This window comes from Coregonus clupeaformis, chromosome 15, assembly GCF_020615455.1.
Source record: "Coregonus clupeaformis isolate EN_2021a chromosome 15, ASM2061545v1, whole genome shotgun sequence".
Classification (NCBI taxonomy): Eukaryota; Metazoa; Chordata; class Actinopteri; order Salmoniformes; family Salmonidae; genus Coregonus; species Coregonus clupeaformis.
Genome location: NC_059206.1, coordinates 27,184,402 through 27,203,594, shown reverse-complemented (window position 1 = coordinate 27,203,594; position 19,193 = coordinate 27,184,402). Strand labels below are relative to the sequence as shown.

General features: G+C 44.2%; 1 protein-coding gene across 1 annotated transcript in view; it reads left to right on the top strand.

Annotated features, from left to right (window-relative positions):
* LOC121582702 (laminin subunit gamma-3) overlaps window positions 1–19,193 on the top strand; it is a 214,987-nt gene that overhangs the window by 167,877 nt on the left and 27,917 nt on the right. The window contains exons 13-17 of the mRNA XM_041898719.2: window positions 707–895; window positions 1,510–1,755; window positions 11,063–11,216; window positions 11,447–11,589; window positions 12,214–12,392. Of these exons, the coding sequence (XP_041754653.2) occupies window positions 707–895; window positions 1,510–1,755; window positions 11,063–11,216; window positions 11,447–11,589; window positions 12,214–12,392 (911 nt within the window). The remainder of the gene's footprint in view (window positions 1–706; window positions 896–1,509; window positions 1,756–11,062; window positions 11,217–11,446; window positions 11,590–12,213; window positions 12,393–19,193) is intronic.

The window sequence follows — 19,193 nt, the reverse complement described above, 5'->3', positions numbered from 1 at the left end:
GTTTCAGTATTGAGTGTTTCCTCTTATTCTGCTCTCATTCTGCTGTGGCTGTGTGAAGAGCTACGGTATGGTGGCTGGTTAGAGACATAGCAACACAGCGCACTCTACTGGTGGCTAGGAAAACTACACTCACTGTGGCCTGGATCTGTCAGAGGAGAAAATCGATACAGCATCCATCCTCCTTGGTGTGTGTGTGTGTGTGTGTGTGTGTGTGTGTGTGTGTGTGTGTGTGTGTGTGTGTGTGTGTGTGTGTGTGTGTGTGTGTGTGTGTGTGTGTGTGTGTGTGTGTGTGTGTGTCGTGTGCGTGTGCGTGTGCGTGTGCATGTGTGCGACTGTGTGTGACTGTGCTTGTGAAAAAGACAGAGAACAACAGTGGATTGAGAAAGGGAGTGGGTAGCCTGGGAACCTTAAAAGTATATTGAATGGTTGCTGCTTTCCCACTAACCAGTACCACCAGTTTCAGCCATTCATCTGTGTCTGCTACTGATAGCCGGTACGATGGTCTTATCAGACACACTTTACATATCGATCTACGTGTGTGTGTGTGTTGTAACTGCCTCCCCTCCTCTCTCTACTCCAGGTGTGTGTGTTGTAACTGCCTCCCCTCCTCTCTCTACTCCAGGTGTGTGTGTTGTAACTGCCTCCCCTCCTCTCTCTACTCCAGGTGTGTGTGTTGTAACTGCCTCCCCTCTTCTCTCTACTCCAGGCGTGTGTGTGTGTGCCGGCTTCACCACAGGACCTACCTGCGAGCGCTGTCTGGATGGTTACTATGGCAATGCGGTGATTGGCACGCCCAATGACTGCCGAGCTTGCCCCTGCCCGGACCGTACCAGCTGTGCTCAAATGACGGAGACGGGGGAGGTGGTCTGTACCAACTGCCCTTCAGGACAGAGGGGTGAGCTGAGATCATATTACATGACTGGTAGATGTCGGAGAATGGGAACAAACCATTTCATTCTCCCATGCTGAGCAGACCTCACCAGGGTTAACCTGGGCTGCATCCCAAATTGCAACCTATTTCCTATATAGTGCACTACTTTTGACCAGAGCCTGGGCTCTGATCAAAAGTATAGGGTGCCTTTTAGATCACAGCCCTTAAGTTCATTGCTTGCTAAGTGAAGCAGATTCCCACAAATTGGCTGACAGATTTTTTATAAAACCTTTACTGGTGTCCTCGCTGTCTTGATAAAATTAGTCATAATCCTATCATGTAGAGCACAGTGTTTGAATTGAAATGCCCATATTCCTGTGTCAGGTTTGGGCCATTAATTCATTTCAAGAATTTAATAACAGGATTTGAAGTTTGTCTGAAAGATATTGATTTAGGTTGAAATGAAAATGGCCCCCAAACCCTCCAGACCAACATCATCCATAACTCACCTATCAAAAAACGTGTCACCTGTCACGCCCCCCCACACACACACACACAAACACACACTCACACACACACACACACACACATATACACACACACACACACACACATACACACATACCTTCTCTCCACAGGCACCAGATGTGAGATGTGCGAGGACGGTTTCCACGGTGACCCCCTGGGCCAGTCAGGGCTGGTTCGACCGTGTGAGCGGTGCGACTGTAATGGTAATGTGGACCCCAACGCGCTGGGCGTGTGTGATCACATGACGGGCCGTTGCCTGAAGTGCCTGGGACATACAGAGGGAGACCATTGCCAACGCTGCCGACGAGGTTACTATGGGGACGCCTTGGACCGCACTGTGGCCCAGCAGTGCAAACGTGAGTGTGGAAACATGGGAAGGGTGTATATAGGTTTGGGTTATTGTTACAGGTTTTTAAATTAAGGGTAAATAGAAAATGTAACCTCTTGAATGTAACTAAATGTAATCGAAAATGTAATCTACATAATCCTCAAAAGTAATTATTTATCATGAGATAAATAACTACTAATGATCCATACTCCAATAACGGTTAAAGTCTCACCTTTCTGGTCAAAATTGTTATTAATTGCTGAGGTGTAATCACTTTTGAGGACACAAGGTCAAGTACAAAGTACAAATATGATACAAATATGAAAATATGAAATATTTTATATAATGTATTTCCTATTCAACAAAACTGTATGAATATGGCTTGAAATGACTTATATATATTTTTTTATAAATAAAGTATAATCAAACGACTAACTATAAGATTTCACCTTCCTTATAACTGTAAAATACATATTTGTATATTTAGTGTTAGAGAAAATGTGAATATTTTGTGAAGGTCTCTCTTGATCAAAATGTCTGCCCCAGTTGCTGTGAACATCTCACAGAGCTCTAGCTTAGCTTCCTGAACTCATTAGGAACACGCCTTTCATCTCATATTAATCTCGTCCGTCTATGACAAACAAAAAGCATTTTTGGTTTAAAATCTATGAATCATTTTGGATTACGGGCTATAAATCGATCTCCGAATGTGCTATGTGACGAAACCATCATCTCCTGCTGCGTTACGATGTAAGGATTCCATTGGCTGTGATGTAGGGTTAAGCCAGGAGTTGATGGACAGTTGGAAGAGTGAATGAAATGGTAGGAGGGACATCCCTGCTTCATACAGGCAGAATAGAAATACTCCTGTGTCTGTAAGAAGCAGGGCTACCGCTCATTGCAAGCCTACAGTGTCCACAGATCGATTTATAAGCTAAAATGTCGGTTGGAACAGGTACCAGAACCACTTTACATTGAAGAGATTTTAAATGAGGAATGTATTGACACTGAATGTATTTGAATAGAAATATGGTGACATGTATCTGAATGTGTAAGTCTGTACATTTCAAAGTGTGTTAGTGCATGTATTATAATTAAGCAATAAGGCACGAGGGGGTGTAGTATATGGCCAATATACCAAGGCTAAGGGCTGTTCTTAAGCACGACGCAACGCGGAATGCCTGGATACTGCCCTTAGCCGTGGTATATTGGCCATACACCACAAACCCCCGAAGTGCCTTATTGCTATTATAAACTAGTTAAACTAGTCTTAAATGGATGAAGTTTGGAACCACCAAGACTCTTCCTAGAGCTGGCCGTTTGGCCAAACTGAGCAATCGGGGGTGAAGGGCCTTGGTCAGGGAGGTGACCAAGAACCCGATGGTCACTCTGACAGAGCTCCAGAGTTCCTTCCAGAAGGACAACCATCTCTGCAGCACTTCACCAATAAGGCCATCAAGGTAGAGTGGCCAGACGGAAGCCACTCCTCAGTAAAAGGCACATGACAGCCCGCTTGGAGTTTGTCAAAAGACACCTAAAGGACTCTCAGACCATGAGAAACAAGATTCTCTGGTCTGATGAAACCAAGATTAAACTCTTTGGCCTGAATGCCAAGCGTCACGTCTGGAGGAAACCGGGCACCATCCCTACAGTGAAGCATGGTGGTGGCAGCATCATTCTGTGGGGATCGAGGGAAAGATGAACGGAGCAAAGTACAGAGAGATCCTTGATGAAAACCTGCTCCAGAGTGCTCAGGACCTCAGACTGGGGCGAAGGTTCACCTTCCAACAGGACAAAGATCCTAAGCACACAGCCAAGACAACGCAGGAGTGGCGTTGGGACAAGTCTCTGAATGTCCTTGAGTGAACCAGCCAGAGCCCGGACTTGAACCCGATCAAACATTTCTGGAGAGACCTGAAAATAGCTGTGCAGTGACGCTCCCCATCCAACCTGACAGAGCTTGAGAGGATTTGCAGAGAAGAATGAGAGAAACTCCCCAAATACAGGTGTGCCAAGCTTGTAGCGTCATACCCAAGAAGACTCAAGGCTGTAATCGCTGCCAAAGGTGCTTCAAAAAAGTACAGAGTAAAGGGTCTGAATACTTATGTAAATGTATTATTTCAGTTTCGTATTTGTAATAAATGTGCAAGATTTTCTAAAAACCTGCTTTTGCTTTGTCATTATGGGGTATTGTGTGTAGATTGGTGAGGGGGGAAAACAATTTAATCAATTTTCGAATAAGGCTGTAACGTAACAAAATGTGTAAAAAGTCAAGGGGTCTGAATACTTTCCGAATGCACTGTATATTTCACAACCACACTCCCCCTCATCCTTCTTCCCTGTAACTTTCCAGTGCTTGTAGCACTCTATAACATGTGGTGTCAAATTGCACTGTTCTATTTTTCTCCGCAGCCCACACCTTTTCAATATTTAAATAATAATACATTTGATTCATCCACTGTTGTAGTGATGGAGGATCATTTGATTTCCAGTTTTTAAGTAGGTATTTTCTCACAATCATTGACGCGAAAAGTATGGTCACAGCACCCTCATATTCCATGTCTTGAAATACAGTGAGGGAAAAAAGAATTTGATCCCCTGCTGATTTTGTACGTTTGACCACTGACAAAGACATGATCAGTCTATAATTTTAATGGTAGGTTTATTTGAAATAAGTATTTGACCCCTCTGCAAAACATGACTTAGTACTTGGTGGCAAAACCCTTGTTGGCAATCACAGAGGTCAGACGTTTCTTGTAGTTGGCCACCAGGTTTGCACACATCTCAGGAGGGATTTTGTCCCACTCCTCTTTGCACATCTTCTCCAAGTCATTAAGGTTTCGAGGCTGACGTTTGGCAACTCGAAACTTCAGCTCCCTCCACAGATTTTCTATGGGATTAAGGTCTGGAGACTGGCTAGGCCACTCCAGGACCTTAATGTGCTTCTTCTTGAGCCACTCCTTTGATGCCTTGGCCGTGTTTTTTGGGCCATTGTCATGCTGGAATACCCATCCACGACCCATTTTCAATGTTCCTGGCTGAGGGAAGGAGGTTCTCACCCAAGATTTGACGGTACATGGCCCCGTCCATCGTCCCTTTGATGCGTTTTAGTGGATTGTTTTGTTGTTATTCTGTCTCTCACTGTTCAAATAAACCTACCATTAAAATTATAGACTGATAATTTCTTTGTCAGTGGGCAAACATACAAAATCAGAAGGGGATCAAATACTTTTTTCCCTCACTGTATGAAGATAGAAAGATTAAAAGTAAACCTAAATTGTAAAACTTCTGACATCCAGATTTTTAACCTCACCCATAACCTTTGGACTTTATAGCACTACCAGAAGGGACAAATTATTGAGGTATTGTTAGTTTTACACATGCGAAAGTATTCACCCCCCTTGGCATTTTTCCTATTTTGTTGCCTTACAACCTGGAGTTAAAATAGATTTTTGGGGGGTTTGTATCATTTGATTTACACAACATGCCTACCACTTTGAAGATGCAAAATAATATTTTTGGTGAAACAAATAGAGCCACCTTTTGCAGCAATTACAGCTGCAAGTCTCTTGGGGTATATCTCTATAAGCTTGCCACATTTAGCCACTGGGATTTTTGCCCATTCTTCAAGGCAAAACTGCTCCAGCTCCTTCAAGTTGGATGGGTTCCGCTGGTGTACAGCAATCTTTAAGTCATACCACATATTCTCAATTGGATTGAGGTCTGGGCTTTGACTAGGCCATTCCAAGACATTAAAATGTTACCCCTTAAACCACTCGAGTGTTGCTTTAGCAGTATGCTTAGGGTCATTGTCCTGCTGGAAGGTGAACCTCCATCCCAGTCTCAAATCAAGACTGAAACAGGTTTCCTTGAAGAATTTCCCTGTATTTAGCATCATCCATCATTCCTTCAATTCTGACCAGCTTCCCAGTCCCTGCCAATGAAAAACATCCCCACAGCATGATGCTGCCACCACCATGCTTCACTGTGGGGATGGTGTTCTCGGGGTGATGAGAGGTGTTGGGTTTGCGCCAGACATAGCGTTTTCCTTGATGGCCAAAAGGCTCAATTTTAGTCTCATCTGACCAGAGTACCTTCTTCCATATGTTTGGGGAGTCTCCCACATGCCTTATTTTCTTCTTTAAACAATGGCTTTTTTCACATGGTGGTCATAAAGTGGTCATATGGACAATCTCCGCTGTGGAGCATTGCAGCTCCTTCAGGGTTATCTTTGGTCTCTTTGTTCCATCTCTGATTAATGCCCTCCTTGCCTGGTCTGTGAGTTTTGGTGGGCAGCCCCCTCTTGGCAGGTTTGTTGTGGTGCCATATTCTTTCCATTTTTAAATAATGGATTTAATGGTGCTCCGTGGGATATTGAATGTTTCTGATATTTTTTTATAACCCAACCCTGATCTGTACTTCTCCACAACATTGTCCCTGACCTGTTTGGAGAGCTCCTTGGTCTTCGTGGTGCCGCTTGTTTGGTGGTGTTGCAGACTCTGGGTCCTTTCAGAACAGGTGTATATATACTGAAATCATGTGACAGATCATGTGACACTTAGACTGCACACGGGTGGACTTTATTACATTTACATTTTAGTCATTTAGCAGACGCTCTTATCCAGAGCGACTTACAGTTAGTGAGTGCATACATTATTTATTTTTGTCATACCCCTCGTGGGAATCGAACCCACAACCCTGCCGTTGCAAACGCCATGCTCTACCAACTGAGCTACATCCCTGCCGGCCATTCCCTCCCCTACCCTGGACGACGCTGGGCCAATTGTGCACCGCCCCATGGGTCTCCCGGTCGCGGCCGGCTACGACAGAGCCTGGATTCGAACCAGGATCTCTAGTGGCACAGCTAGCACTGCGATGCAGTGCCTTAGACCACTGTGCCACTCAGGAGGCCTTTATTTAACTAATAATGTGACTTCTGAAGGTAATTGGTTGCACCAGATCTTATTTAGGGTCTTCATAGCAAAGGGGGTGAATACATATGCACGCACCACTTTTCCGTTATTTATTTTGAATAATTTGTTGAAAAAAATTATTTTTTTCATTTCACTTCACCACTTGGACTATTTTGTGTATGTCCATTACATGAACTCCAAATAAAAATCCATTTAAATTACAGGTTCTAATGCAACAAAATAGGAAAAACGCCAAGGGGGATGAATACTTTTGCAAGGCACTGTAAAACATGACTCTGCCATTGTGGTTTAGAACATGTGAATTTAGTCTCTTGCATAATACATTCTATACATTAGTTTATACTGGATTAAGCATACATTTTCGTTAACTGTAATTTCGTTACAACACTCCCTCCATCTTGTGCCTATAATCAGTTATTTGTCATTCTTGATTCCAAGAGTTTATATTTTTTTCTAAGAGATTATCAGTTGGATAGTCTTTCTGCATGGTTTTGTATATATCACCTATCACATGTGTTGCTTTGATGTCCAAAAGATTTCAGGTTGACCAAAAGATTTCAGGTCGAATAAAATATTCTTCCTTACAGTTAGGTGGTTAAAAGTGCCATTATGAACTCCACAGGGACTGAAGTGGCATTGGAGTGGTTGTAAAGTGGAGAACATTTAGTTTTACAGGCTCTCTCTCTCTCAGAGTGAATAGAAGTCATAGACCTACAGATACCGTATCTTAATTCATCTGTATAAGGTAATGGTGTCAGTTATAAGGGGTTCTGGGAAAGATGCAGAGAGCAGTCTGCCCTGATGAGTTGACCTTCCAACTACAGTATTTTGTCAGTAGAAAGAGTACATTTTCTTATCAGCAAGTTTTTCTCCTGATAAACATGAAGAGCCTTAGAGGATTAGGATACTGTAGGGTTATGAGAGCGAGACATAGAGAAAGAAAGAGAGAGGTACAGAGTGAGAGAGAGAAATAGAGACACAGAGGTACAGGGAGAAAGAGGAAGAGAAGGGACATATACAAATGGAGAGAGAGAGCGAGAGCGAGAGCGAGAGCGAGAGAGATATTCTGAGATGTCTCTGACCCCCAGTAACCTATAGCAACAGAGATGTTCTGAGATGTCTGTGTCCCCCAGTAGCCTATAGCAACAGAGATGTTATGAGATGTCTGTGTCCCCCAGTGGCCTATAGCAACAGAGATGTTCTGAGAAGTATGTGTCCCCCAGTAGCCTATAGCAACAGAGATGTTCTGAGATGTCTGTGTCCCCCATTAGCCTATAGCAACATAGATGTTCCATCTACAACCCCAGGAACCAACACAGTCGTGAAGAGGGCACGACAACGCTTCTTCTCCCTCAGGAGGCTGAAAAGATTCCAGTCACCCAAGTCACAGTCTGTTCTCTCTGCTACCGCACGGCAAGTGTTACCGGAGTGCCAAGTCTGGGACCAAAAGGCTCCTGAACAGCTTCTATCCCAAATCCACAAGACTGCTGAACAGCTAATCAAATGGCTTCCCGGACTATCTGCTTTCACCCCTACCTACAGTATCTGTGGGGCAGCCATATTTCCCTGTGTGTGTGTGTGTGTGTGTGTGTGTGTGTGTGTGTGTGTGTGTGTGTGTGTGTGTGTGTGTGTGTGTGTGTGTGTGTGTGTGTGTGTGTGTGTGTGTGTGTGTGTGTGTGTGTGTGTGTGTGTGTGTGTGTGTGTGGAAGGAGACAGTAGAGTAAGAGTCAGGGAGACTCGTGACCCTCTCCCTCTGTCATCTACTGTATGTCTGCATTCCAAATGGCACCCTATTCCATATATAGTGCACTACCTTTGACCTGGGCCCATAGAGCCTTTAGGGCGGCAGGTAACCTAGCGGTTAGAGTGTTGGGCCAGTAACTGAAAGGTCGCTGGTTTGAATACCCGAGCTGACAAGATCCAACCTGTCAATTGGCCTTGAGCAAGTCACTTAACCCTAATTTCCTCCAGGGCCGCAGTGCTAACATGGCTGACCCTGTAAAACAACACATTTTACTTCACCTATCCGGTCCATGTGACAATAAAACATATATTTTTTTGTGCAGTGTGCCAGTTGGGACTCAACCTCTGTCTGCGCTGTTCAGTCATTCAAATAAAATAAAATAAAATTGTATTTGTCACATGCGCCAATTACAACAAGTGTAGACTTTACCGTGAAATGCTTACTTAAGAGCCCTTTCCCAACGATGCAGTTAAAAAGTAAGAACATTTGCAAATAGATAAAAATAAAATAGTAACACATTAAAATAACAATAACGAGGCTATATACAGGCTATATACAAGGAGTACTGGTACCGAGTCAGTGTACTAGGGTACGAGGTAGTTGGGGTAATTGATTGAGGCAATATATTCATGTAGGTTTGGTTAAGTGATTGATTGAAGTACTATGTACATTCGTGGTCAAAGTTTTGAGAATGACACAAATACTAATTTTCACAAAGTCTGCTGCCTCAGTTTTGATGATGGCAATTTGCATATACTCCAGAATGTCATGAAGAGTGATCAGATGAATTGCAATTAATTGCAAAGTTCCTCTTTCCATGAAAATGAACTTAATCCCCCAAAAACATTTCCACTGCATTTCAGCCCTGCCACAAAAGGACCAGCTGCCATCATGTCAGTGATTCTCTCGTTAACACAGGTGAGAGTGTTGACGAGGACAAGGCTGGAGACCACTCTGTCATGCTGATTGAGTTAGAATAGCTTTAAAAGGAGGGTGGTGCTTGAAAATTGTTCTTCCTCTGTTAACCATGGTTACCTGCAAGGAAACACGTGCCGTCATCATTACTTTGCACAAAAAGGGCTTCACAGGCAAGGATATTGCTGCTAGTAAGATTGCACCTAAATCAACCATTTATCGGATCATCAAGAACTTAAAGGAGAGAGGTTCAATTGTTGTGAAGAAGGCGCCAGGGCGCCCAAGAAAGTCCAGCAAGCGCCAGGACCGTCTCCTAAAGTTAATTCAGCTGCGGGATCGGGGAACCACCAGTGCAGCGCTTGCTTAGGAATGGCAGCAGGTAGGTGTGAGTGCATCTGCACGCACAGTGAGGCGAAGACTTTTGGAGGATGGCCTGGTGTCAAGAAGGGCAGCAAAGAAGCCACTTCTCTCCAGGAAAAACATCAGGGACAGGCTGATATTCTGCAAAAGGTACAGGGATTGGACTGCTGAGGACTGGGTTAAAGTCATTTTCTCTGATGAATCCCCTTTCCGATTGTTTGGGGCATCCGGAAAACACCTTGTCCGGAGAAGACAAGGTGAGTGATACCATCAGTCCTGTGTCATGCCAACAGTAAAGCATCCTGAGACCATTCATGTGTGGGGTTGCTTCTCAGCCAAGGGAGTGGGCTCACTCACAATTTTGCCTAAGAACACAGCCATGAATAAAGAATGGTACCAACACATCCTCAGAGAGCAACTTCTCCCAACCATCCAAGAACATATTGGTGACGACCAATGCCTTTTCCAGCATGATGGAGCACCTTGCCATAAGGCAAAAGTGATAACTAAATGGCTCGGGGAACAAAACATCGACATTTTGGGTCCATGGCCAGGAAACTCCCCAGACCTTAATCCCATTGAGAACTTGTGGTCGATCCTCAAGAGGCGGGTGGACTAACAAAAACCCACAAAAAGTCCAAGCATTGATTATGCAAGGAATGGGCTGCCATCAGTCAGGATGTGGCTGAGAAGTTAATTGACAGCATGCCAGGGCGGATTGCAGAGGTCTTGAAAAAGAAGGGTCAACACTGCAAATATTGACTCTTTGCATAAACTTAATGTAATTGTCAATAAAAGCCTTTGACACTTATGGAATGCTTGTAATTATACTTCAGCATACCATAGTAACATCTGACAAAAATATCTCATAACATTGAAGCAGCGAACTTTGTGAAGACCAATACTTGTGTCATTCTCAAAACTTTTGACCACGACTGTACATGTGCAGTAGATGGTCTCCTCTGTCTCTGCACTGTCCCATATCACACAGAGCCAGGCATGCAGGGCAGACAGGACACGCCCTACAGAGAGATAGAGGGTTTTACTTTAACCCTGTGTAAATGATAAACTTCGGCAGATAGAGTGAATGAATAGAAGATTGAGTGAATGAATAGCAGATAGTGAATGGACAGAATGCAGGAAATATACAATTGCCACAACATTGATGGAAGAAAACTGTGTTTTGTGTACTGTTTGGATGATGTATACGACGTGTGTACCTTTTTGAATACTTTGTTGGATTTGTGTTCTGTTTTGATAATGCGTTTGCGTGTTTAGGTTACCATACTTTTTGATACAGTATTTGATGTGAGGCTATGTGGTTTATGTGTGTTTTTTGTGTGTTTGACATGACGTTGACGTGTGGTTGTGTCTTCTCGCAGCCTGCGGCTGCAGTTCTGCAGGGACTTCTGGGTCGTTGGAGGACTGTGACCCCCAGACAGGAAGTTGTCTGTGCCTTAGTCATGTGACCAGGCGAGACTGTGGTCAGTGTGAGGTGGGCTTCTTCAACCTGCAGCCTGGAGTAGGCTGTGAGAGGTACAGGGAATCCTCAAGGGATTCTGGAATCTTCTATATGGTTCTATTGTCATGCATTCTGACTCTAGAATGGGTTCTGATCATAGAAATAGAATAAGTAATTATTATTAATTAGAATAGTAATTATTATATTTCTATGGTTCTGACTCCATACTTAGAAATACAGTGGTTCTGTTTCTTTTCATTAGTAAGTGTTATGTGAATCACTTTCTACATCGTCTGTTTCTTAGGTGCAACTGTAACCCTATTGGTTCATCTTCCACGGCTTGCCACCAAATCACAGGCCAGTGTGTGTGTCGGCTGGGAGTGGAGGGGCGGCTGTGCAGCACTTGTCGTATGGGCTTCTTTGGTTTCTCCTCACGGGGCTGCAGAGGTAGCTACAGTAGCCTATACTGTGATTGGGGCTAGAAGTCCTTGTGTGTCAAACACTAAGACAGATCAAAATATGTGCTAAAACAATTCTGATAACAATAAGAAGTTAGAAATGCAACACGTGAACATGCAATGTCTAATTCTTCAACAACAACTAAAATCCATTTCTCTCTATGCCATTCATACCCCCTTTCCCCTGTCCCCTGTCTCCTGTCCCCACATCTCCCTTTCCCCTGTCTCCTGTCTCCTGTCTCCTGTCCCCACTTCTCCCTTTCCCATGTCTCCTGTCCCCACTTCTCCCTTTCCCCTGTCTCCTGTCCCCACTTCTCCCTTTCCCCTGTCTCCTGTCCCCACTTCTCCCTTTCCCCTGTCTCCTGTCCCCACTTCTCCCTTTCCCATGTCTCCTGTCCCCACTTCTCCCGTCCCCTGTCTCCTGTCCCCACTTCTCCCTTTCCCTTGTCTCCTGTCCCCACTTCTCCCTTTCCCATGTCTCCTGTCCCCACTAACCCCTTTCCCCTGTCTCCATACCCCCTATCCCCCTGTACCCCCTTTCCCTGTCTCCTATCCCCACTCTCCCCTTTCCCCTGTCCGTCTCTCCACCCCTGCCTCCACCTGTCCCTCTCAGCCTGTAACTGCGACCCCATGGGTTCTAGCTCCATGCAGTGCCACACCAATGGCACCTGTCCCTGCCGCCAGGGCTTCGTGGGGTACAAGTGTGACCAATGTGAGCTCAGCTACTTCCACAACAGAGCCACACACCAGTGTGAGGAGTGCCCCGTCTGCTATGGGCTAGTCAAGGAGCAGGTAAGAGTGTGTGCTTGACTGTGTTGCTCCTGTCTGTCTGTCTCTCTCTCTGTCTGTCTGTCTGCCACACTCTTTTTGGCCAGACAGCATCAGATACATGTATAGTAAGACAGAGGGGTTCTGTTTTGCTCGCTCGGATGCTTTCTGCGACAATCAGATGAAACAATCATGACTGGTTGTGTTCATGCCACATTAAAAGTTAGTAAATTGTTACAGTTATGTTGCATGGGTAAATAGTCACAAACACTGAATTGCCAAATCATTAGTATTTATTAGCAAAAATAAGAAGTAAGGTAAGGGCTGGGCTCAGCACATAATGTTTTGGTTTCACAGAACTAGGATAAGACACATGAGGCTATAAGCTACTAGAGGGTGCTACTAAGATACGACACGAGGCTATGAGCTACTAGAGGGTGCTACTAAGATACGACATGAGGCTTTTATTTTGTTTTTTCAAGATGGCGTAGCAGTGCGGTCGTGTTCTTTGTTGTGTGTCCGTGTAAATAGTTTTTTGTATTGTTTTGTATTTTTCGTACATATTTCCCTATCACACTTTTCATCCTTCTACGAAATATACTTTCCTGCAACCCGCCTCACTCAATGTGGAACGGATTCTATTATTTACTCACCTTATCTAGAATCTCCAGTTGAAACTAGCTAGCCAGCTAACAAGCTACTTGCTATTAGCCACCGTTAGCGGTTTTCACCCAGAACATCTGATTTTCTGCCGGAATAACTGAATCACTGGACCCTAACACCGGATCGCAACTAGCTAGCCGCAACTGAATGGATGTTGCTGTAGGCTAATCACCACTGCCCCCGAAGCAAGCACCAGGTAGCCTTGAGCTAGCCTCGAGCCAGGCCCATATCCTGACTATCTACCTCTTTGTCTACTGGACAGGAGTAGCCAGCTAACTAGCTACTTGCTATTAGCCACCGTTAGCGGTTTTTAACCATTGTCCGTGGCCTGCACTACCTACCAACCAGCTCTAGCCTGGGCTATTATTATCGACCCAGAACATATCGGATTTTCTGCCGGAAACACTAAATCACTGGACCTTTAACACTGAATCATCACAACTAGCTAGCTGCAACCAAATGGATGTTGTTGTTGGCTAATCAGCCTTGAGCTAGCCTCGAGTCAGGCACATCTCCCGGCTATCTACCTCTATGTCAACTGGACGGGACCTCCTAGAGTTGACACGGAGCCCCGCCAATCCATCACGACTGGTCTGCCGACATAATCGTCTGTGGTTTCAACAGGCTTCCCGTTGTGACGACCACGAAGATCCATCTGCTAGCCCCGGCCCGCTAGCACACGCAAACAACAGCCATGCTTCCTGCTCGCTGTGCTGTAGCACCAACTCGAACTGCTCTCGGACTCACATATTGCTGTTCACTGGACCTTATGATCACTCAGCTGCACAGCTGATGCCTGCTGGACTGTTCCTTTACACGGTACCCTGTCCTGTTTATCTGTTTAGCCTCAGCCCAAGCTTTCATCGCCATTACCAGTTGTTGTCTTAGCTCTCTCTAATAACACCTGTGATTGCTTTATGCCTCTCTCCCATGTCAATATGCCTTGCCTATTGCTGTTCCAGTTAGTTCTTATTATACAATTTCAATATAGAACCCCAAGTCATTCTCAAACTGCCTCAAATAGCTCCTTTGTTCCACCCCCCATACACGCCGAGACCGGCTCAATCGGTGCCTCCAGTGATGCTATCTCTTTCATTGTTACCCAACGCTTAGGTTTAACTCCACTGTACTCATATCCTTCCATATCCTTTTATTTATTTTTTATTTTCTTTCTTTAACTAGGCAAGTCAGTTAAGAACAAATTCTTATTTACAATGACGACCTACACCGGCCAAACCCGGACGACGCTGGGCCAATTGTGCGCCGCCCTATGGGACTCCCAATCACGGCCGGTTGTGATACAGCCTGGAATCGATCCAGGGGGTCTGTAGTGAAGCCTCAAGCACTGAGATGCAGTGCCTTAGACCGCTGCGCCACTCGGGAGCCCTTGTCCTTGTCTGTACATAATGCCCTGAATCTATTCTACAACGGCCGGAAATCTGCCCCCTTTATTCTCTGTACCCAACGCACTAGAAGACCAGTTCTTAAAGCCTTTAGCCGTATCCTTATTCTAGTCCTCCTCTGTTCCTCTGGTGATGTAGAGGCTAACCCAGGCCCTGCAGACCCCAATATCACTCCTACTCCCCAGGAGCTATCATTTGTTGACTTCTGTAACCATAAAAGCCTTGGTTTTCTCCACGTTAACATCAGAAGCCTCCTTCCTAAGTTTGAGTTATTCACTGCGTTAGCACACTCCGCCAACCCTGATGTTCTAGCAGTATCTGAATCCTGGCTCAGGAAGGCCACCAATTTCCATCCCCAACTACAACATTTTCCGTCTAGATATAACTGCCAAAGGGTGTGGAGTTGCAATCTACTGTAGAGATAGCCTGCAGAGCTCTATCATACTATCCAGGTCTGTGCCCAAACAGTTTGAGCTCCTACTTCTAAAAATCCACCTTTCCAGAAATAAGTCTCTCACTGTTGCCGCTTGCTACAGACCCCCCTCAGCCCCCAGCTGTGCCCTGGACACCATATGTGAATTGATTGCCCCCCATCTATCCTCAGAGTTTGTACTGCTTGGTGACCTAAACTGGTATATGCTTAACACCACGGCCATCCTACAATCCAAACTAGATGCCCTCAATCTCACACAAATTATCAAGGAACCTACCAGGTACAACCCTAAATCCGTAAACATGGGCACCCTCAAAGATATCATCCTGACTAACTTACCCTCTAAATACACCTCCGCTGTCTTCAACCAGGATCTCAGCGATCACTGCCTTATTGCCTGCGTCCATAACGGGTCCGCGGTCAAACGACCACCCCTCATCACTGTCAAATGCTCCCTAAAACACTTTAGCGAGCAGGCCTTCCTAATTGACCTGGCCCAGGTATCCTGGATGGATATCGATCTCATTCCGTCAGTAGAGGATGCCTGGTTGTTCTTTAAAAGTGCTTTCCTCTCAATCTTAAATAAGCATGCCCCATTCAAAAAATGCAGAACTAAGAACAGATATAGCACCTGGTTCTCCTCAGACTTGACTGCCCTTGACCAGCACAAAAACATCCTGTGGCGTACTGCATTAGCATCGAATAGCCCCCGCGATATGCAACTTTTCAGGGAAGTTAGGAACCAATATACACAAGCATTTAGGAAAGCAAAGGCTAACTTTTTCAAACAGAAATGTGCATCCTGTAGCACTAACTCCAAAAAGTTTTGGGACACTGTAAAGTCCATGGAGAATAAGAGCACCTCCTCCCAGCTGCCCACTGCAATGAGGCTAGGAAACATTATCACCACACTCTTCAATCGAACGCTGCTGGCACCCGCCCACCCGACTAGAATCACTACTCTCGACGGGTCTGACCTAGAATATGTGGACAACTACAAATACCTAGGTGTCTGGTTAGACTGTAAACTCTCCTTCCAGACTCACATTAAGCATCTCCAATCCAAAGTTAAATCTAGAATCGGCTTCCTATTTCGCAACAAAGCCTCCTTCACTCATGCTGCCAAACATGCCTTCGTAAAACGGACTATCCTACCGATCCTTGACTTCGGCAATGTCATTTACAAAATAGCCTCCAACACTCTACTCAGCAAATTGGATGTAGTCTATCACAGTGCCATTCTTTTGTCACCAAAGCCCCATATACTACCCACCACTGTGACCTGTACGCTCTTGTTGGCTGGTCCTCACTACATATTCGTCGCCAAACCCACTGGCTCCAGGCCATCTATAAATCACTGCTAGGCAAATCTCCGCCTTATCTTAACTCATTGGTCACCATAGCGACACCCACCCGTAGTATGCGCTCCAGCAGGTATATCTCACTGGTCATCCCCAAAGCCAACACCTCCTTTGGCCGCCATTCCTTCCAGTTCTCTGCTGCCAATGACTGGAACGAACTGCAAAAATCTCTGAGACTCTTATCTCCCTCACTAACTTTAAGCATTAGTTGTCAGAGCACCTTACCGATCACTGCACCTGTACACAGCCCATCTGAAGTTAGCCCACTCAACTACCTCAACCCCATATTGTTATTTATTTTGCTAATTTGCACCCCAGTATCTCTATTTGCACATCATCTCTTGCACGTCTATCATTCCAGTGTTAATACTAATTGTAATTATTTTGCACTATGGCCTATTTATTGCCTTACCTCCATAACTTGCTACATTTGCACACACTGTATATATATTTTCTGTGGTATTTTTGACTTTATGTTTTGTTTTACCCCATATGTAACTCTGTGTTGTTGTTTTTATCGCACTGCTTTGCTTTATCTTGGCCAGGTCGCAGTTGTAAATGAGAACTTGTTCTCAACTGGCTTACCTGGTTAAATAAAGGTGAAATATAAAAAAATAAGCTACTAGAGGGTGCTACTAAGATACGACACATGAGGCTTTAAGCCACTAGGAGGCCATATCATCATACAGGAATATATCTCAATCAATACTGGAAATAAATTAAAACCGTGATAGGATCTGCGACTCTGAATGCACGCTTTCAAATCACCTCGCCCTGTTCATCTGGCCGCCTCTCATCAAACCTGCCACTCAAGCTTAGTAGTCTAACTCCCTCCGAGAACACCGGTTCTCCTTCCGGTCGTTTCTCCCACACTAGCTGCAGGTGCTAACTGGATCTCTCTTTTGCACTCAGGCTGGGTTTGTTTCAAGTTTTGATGTCACGTGCACAAGTACATTGAAAAGCCTTTCTTGCAAGCTCTAAACCCAACTATGCAGTAATCAATATCAATATAGTACTAAAAATAAAATACGATAGAACAAAAACACACGAGAAATACAAATGTGCAATGACACGAGAAAGTAAGAAGCTATATACAGGGTCAATTCCAATACCATATTTACAATGTGCAGGGATACTGGAGTGATAGAGGTAGATACAGTATGTATAGGAGTATGGTGACTAGCCATCAGGATTTATGATAAACAGAGTAGCAGCAGCGTAAATTAAGATTGTATGTGAGTGTGTGTGCGTGTGTGTAGAGTCAGTATAAATGTGTCTGCATGTTATGTGTGTGTTGGCATGACAGTGTGCGTGAGTGTGTAAAGTCCTGTAAGGGTGCAAAGAGACTTAAAAATAAATACAAGGGTGCGCTATGCGATCGAGGGTGGTGCTGTTGCCATTTCTATTCTGAAACCAATTGAATCACTCTACAAACAAACACTTAATATTTTTGATAACAAACCAAACAGTTCAAATCAAATCAAATTCAAATCAAATGTTATTGGTCTCATACACATATTTAGCGAAATGCTTGTGTTCCTAGCTCCAGCAGTGCAGTAGTATCTAACAATTCACAACAATACACACAAATCTAAAAGTAAAAGAATGGAAATAAATATTAGGATGAGCAATGTTGGAGTGACATTGACTAAAATACAATAGAATAGAATACAGTATATACATATGAGATAAGTAAAGCAGTATGTAAACATTATTATAGTGACTAGTGTTCTATTATTAAAGTGACCAGTGATTCCATGTCTATGTATATAGGGCAGCAGCCTCTAAGGTGCAGGGTTGTGGCTGTGTAATTGCCCTTACCTGCCCTGGGACTACGGGTGCAAATTAGCTTTTGGCTAACCCCGGCACATTTACATGGATGTTGCATTATTGTAATATTGATGTTGATTAATGTGCATTGTCCCCTATAAATAAATAAAATCATACCAAGCGGTGTTGCAGACAGTCAAGATGCTCTCAATGGTGCAGCTGTAGACCTTTTTGAGGATTTGAGGGCCTATGCTAAACGTTTTCAACTTCCTGTGGGGGAAGAGGCACTGTCACGCCTTCTTCACGTCTGTGCGTGTGTGTGTGGACCATTTTAAGTCCTTAGTGATTTGGACACAGAGGAACTTGAAGCTCTTGACCCACTCCACTGTGTGTTGCTTTAGGGCGCAGCCATCGTAGTTAAAGGTCTTTCCTACCTGCTGCTCGTGAGAGTACTTGTAATCCCTCCCCTTGCTTACTGACACAGTTAAATTAAATTGTCTTTACTATGAAACCCATAAAAACATTTCACACATACGAGGTCCTGTATATATATATATTTTGCTATGGAAAATAAAATGGCCCTCCAACTGATTATTTCTGGTCTGTCATTGAGGTAAATCTTCATACGTGATAGCTGCTGTTATTGACCCATCACCATTGCATAATGCAATTTGCTCCAAAACAACAGTTAGTAAGTTATTCAAACTCCTACCCAAGGATGTGTTTGTAGTCTAAAACTGGTGGCCATCTGGCCCCTTTCAAAAGCCAAGATAAATAATCAATCAAACTGAAGTCAATGGGAAGTCACTGATACAGAAACAGCTACAGAAATAGATACTGAGTGCATCCCAAATGGCACCCTATTCCCTATATAGTGCCCCTATGGGCCCTGGTCAAAAGTAGTGCACTGCACTATATAGGGAACAGGGTGCCATTTGGGATGCAGACAGTTGATTTAATGATCCAGTTTCTTTCTCATGTCTCCAGAGATTAGCACCAAATACATGTCCCATACAGTATGTTCCAAATTCTATACAGCTGCTGCTCTCTGCAGGCAAAGCTAATAGCAGAGTTTTGTACTTTCTGTGCAGTATACTTGTTCTTGCTAAAGTACTTTGTGTTTTTTTCTCTAATTTCTTTCTACAATCTCATTTCTTTCTCTCTCTCATCTTTTTTTTTCTGTGTCTCACCGCTG